The sequence below is a fragment of the Bison bison genome, unplaced genomic scaffold, assembly GCF_000754665.1.
Source record: "Bison bison bison isolate TAMUID 2011002044 unplaced genomic scaffold, Bison_UMD1.0 scf7180017864325, whole genome shotgun sequence".
Lineage (NCBI taxonomy): Eukaryota > Metazoa > Chordata > Mammalia > Artiodactyla > Bovidae > Bison > Bison bison.
Window position 1 is genome coordinate 1,125,515 of NW_011494897.1, and position 3,430 is coordinate 1,128,944.

Genomic DNA, 3,430 nt, shown 5'->3' on the forward strand with positions numbered 1-3,430 from the left:
ACCGCTGCTGTGACTGCCGGAGCTCCCGGCGCTGGTGGTGCTGCCGCTACTCAGGCCGCCGAAGTTGAAGCCGCCGCCGCCGCCGCCGCCACTGCCTCCACTGCCTCCGCTGCTGGCGGCCAGGAGGGCGCCGGCCGCTGAGGCCTTGATGACCGTCGTTTGGTGCAGAGACCGCTCGGCCCCTTCAGTCCGCTCCGTGTCGCTGGGGGCCATGTCCAGTGACTCGGGGTCGCTGCTCTCGCTCTCCGCCTCACCCTCCGAGCGGCTAGGGCTCCGCTCCTCCGGCTCGCCGTCGGGGGCCGGGGCTCCGCCCGACGGCTTCTCGCCCGCCTCCTTGTCTTTGTCCTTCTGGGCCTGAGCCTCCTTGGAGTGCCGCCACTTCATCCGCCGGTTCTGGAACCACACTTTCACCTGCGACGCGCCGAGCCGCACCGGGATACAAAAAGGGACGTGGAGATGAGAGGCAGGCTCGCTCCAATCCGACTCTCGAGCATCCCAGACCCTCTCCCAAAGGCGGGAAAACATCACTGATCGTCCCCAGCACCTCTACCACAGGCCAGGTACTGGGCTAGGAGCAGGGACCCAGAGGCAGCCGAGGGAAACCACGGGGACCACCAGGGATCCTGGTTTAGGGAAGCCGCTAGGACCGTTTCTCAAAATGTGGTCCTCTGACCTGTAGCCTGAAGTCACCTGGATGCTTGTTGGAAAGGCGGGTCCTTGCACCTTGCCCTCAAACTAGGGGCACCAATACTCAAAGTCGATGCTTCTTAACCCCACATAAGCCAGGACCACCCCCTGCCACGAATCTGATTAATCTATGGATCCCTGGTCCAGAAAAATGCACATAAACCCAAGATTTTGCACACAATTTCAAGGGTTTGGTAGCCCACTGTTAAGAATCCTTGCTAAGTCCGCTGCTCCTCTACTGCCATTACTGAAGGCAAGTCAGTACAAAAGTATTTCTTTTTAAGGAGGAACCCTGAGAAACAAGGGGAAGGGGATTCAAAGAGTTAATCCCAGTGGCATGGGGCAACCAGTGGACCTTCAGTAAAAGAACATTTTCTTGGTGTGTGTGTACTCAGAGACTGATAAGGATCCTGCCCCTGCCTGGATAAACTAATTCTTCTGAGGGCTCAGAAAACGCTGGCATTAAACCTGTGCAAAGTGGAGGAAGGGGGTAGGGATGGTTCGGAGAATCTATATAAATATATAATCCCCTGGGGGACCCAATGCTTTCATACAAGTCCCAGCTTCCCTTTTAAAAATAACATCCACAGCTGGTGGAAAACGGCTGGGCTCTTCCAGTGTGTGTGCTGGGGAAGGGAGTTGTGTAATGAAGGACAGAAAGGGGGTGGGCTAAGGGAGCTGTGAAAAAATGCCTTTGGCGTCTGCCCTGTTCAGAATATTCAGCACCCAGGAAGCAAGGGCCACTGCTGTGAGGTATGGAAGAACTGTGACTCTTTATTTTCAAAACTTAAAATAGTTTTAAGTTTTGAAAATAAAGTTTTCAAAACCTTTATTTTTTATTAAAAAATAAAAATCCAGGTCTTGAACTTGAGAAAAGGAAAAAGTTGAATTCAGGCACAAGAGATTCACTATTTGAAGATTTGTTTTAAAAAACAAACCAAACCAAAAAAAAAAAAAAAGCTCAAGTAGGCAGAACCTGGTGTAATGTTCTTAGGCGCTCTAAGAAAATCTTTTTTTTCTTTCTCTTCCTCACTGCCCCCCTCCCATCAGGCCGTTAGAAAAGGGGACTGACTGTGGCCGCTCCAAGTGGACTTCTCACCCTACTGGGGCTAAGTAATTCCGTTTGAAATGATGTTTTCACTTCCTCACAACTGGGGATTTCACAATCCAGCAGCAGCAGAAGGAGGAGGAGGAGGAGGGGAGGACAAGAGGAGGGGAAACAACAACAACAACAATCTCTTGACTTTGGATTTTTATCTCTTCTGAAACTGCCCCCTACGGCCAACTGCGCCACATTGGAGTACATAATTATTATCTCCTGCGGCCTATTTGCTTTCTCAGCAACAGGCTTTCCCTTGTTGGCCAAAATAAACATGCGGCAGCTTGTGACATATATCTTTAGGGTGGGCTATTCTTTGTGCCCTTCTCCCCCCACCCTCTTCCTCTCTCCCTCTCAAGTTAAGAAGTCCACGAAGTCTCGTGAAATTCAAGATTTAGTGTTTCCACCGCAAAAGGAGAGTCAGGCCGGGCGGAGGGGCCTTGGGGCTAGGCCGCGAGCTGCTGCCCCACCGAAGGGCTGTGCGTCGGGGCCCGTGCGGGCTTACCTGCGCATCCGTGAGACCCAGCATCGCGGCCAGCTGCTTTCGGTCTGGCTTGGTCACGTACTTCTGAATCTCAAACCTTTTCTCCAGACCTTTTCTCTGCAGGTTAGAGAAGACTGCCCGAGACCACGAGCGCTTTCTCTTGTACGTCTGAGGCATCGTGTCCTTCGTGAGCACGGCATAGGGACCTGCCAGCAGCGGGGAGCCGGAACAGGAGAGAGACAGGAGGGCCCAGTTAGTGCTCTGTCCGCGGCCTGCGCGCCTGGGGCTCACACGATGCTTAAAATTGTTTTGCCTCAACAGTCGGCTCTGAAAGCTCTTTCACGCAGGCACGGAATGGCCTCTCTAAAGAGGAAACATAGGGCTCATAAGACCATAGGCGGAAGGCCTAATGGGAGTGTGGAGTGGACAAGCCCGGGGTTTCGTCGGTTAATTCCAAAGAAAAGACATAAACCGAATGCGTGACCATCGGTTATTCTCAGAGTGGGCGAAAATAACCCTTGGGCCTAAAGGATCCAAAGATGACAGCCTCGATTCTCTACTCGTGTGTGTGTGTGCACTCGCTTGCGCACCCAGGTGCGCAAGTGTTTGAGGTCATTCCAAAATGTGTGTATGTTAACAAGCAATACCACTTGCTGCACTTTCAAACCACCCTGTCGGGAGAAGTGACTAGGGAAAGCCCCTTCCCCATCACCCCACCGGCCCCCCACACACTTTCTTGACTCCCCAAGCTCCCCCATCCCCCAGGCTACAAAAGACTGAGCTAGCTTCCTGGGAAATCTTTCGCTTTCTCTCCCGCATCAACTCCGGGATTGCTAAACCGCGGCGTGCATGTGAAACTCCAGTAGATGTGTGGGCGGTCGACCTAAGCGTGAGGCGGGCGCTCCGGAGGGTTTCCGTACCTGGAAATGTGTCTTGAAACTGATGTTGAACTGAATTTCTCGGGTTTGAGCTTAAGGGACTCAGGATGGCAGAGGCCTCGTTAATGGGATCTAGAGACGCGAAGAACTGGCCGGCGGAGGGCTGCAGGCCAGGAAGATGCACCCCCGCAGGCCGCCCGCCAGTGAGCAGCGACGTGAGATCTGGGGACAAGGGAAAAGAAGAGGTGTTATCCCTCCACAGACCCACACTCACACTCTCTG

General features: G+C 53.4%; 1 protein-coding gene across 1 annotated transcript in view; it reads right to left on the reverse strand.

Annotated features, from left to right (window-relative positions):
- HLX (H2.0-like homeobox) overlaps nt 1-3,430 on the reverse strand; it is a 5,617-nt gene that overhangs the window by 492 nt on the left and 1,695 nt on the right. The window contains exons 2-4 of the mRNA XM_010853298.1: nt 3,191-3,370; nt 2,292-2,476; nt 3-411 (exon numbers count right to left, since the gene is read on the reverse strand). Of these exons, the coding sequence (XP_010851600.1) occupies nt 3-411; nt 2,292-2,476; nt 3,191-3,370 (774 nt within the window). The remainder of the gene's footprint in view (nt 1-2; nt 412-2,291; nt 2,477-3,190; nt 3,371-3,430) is intronic.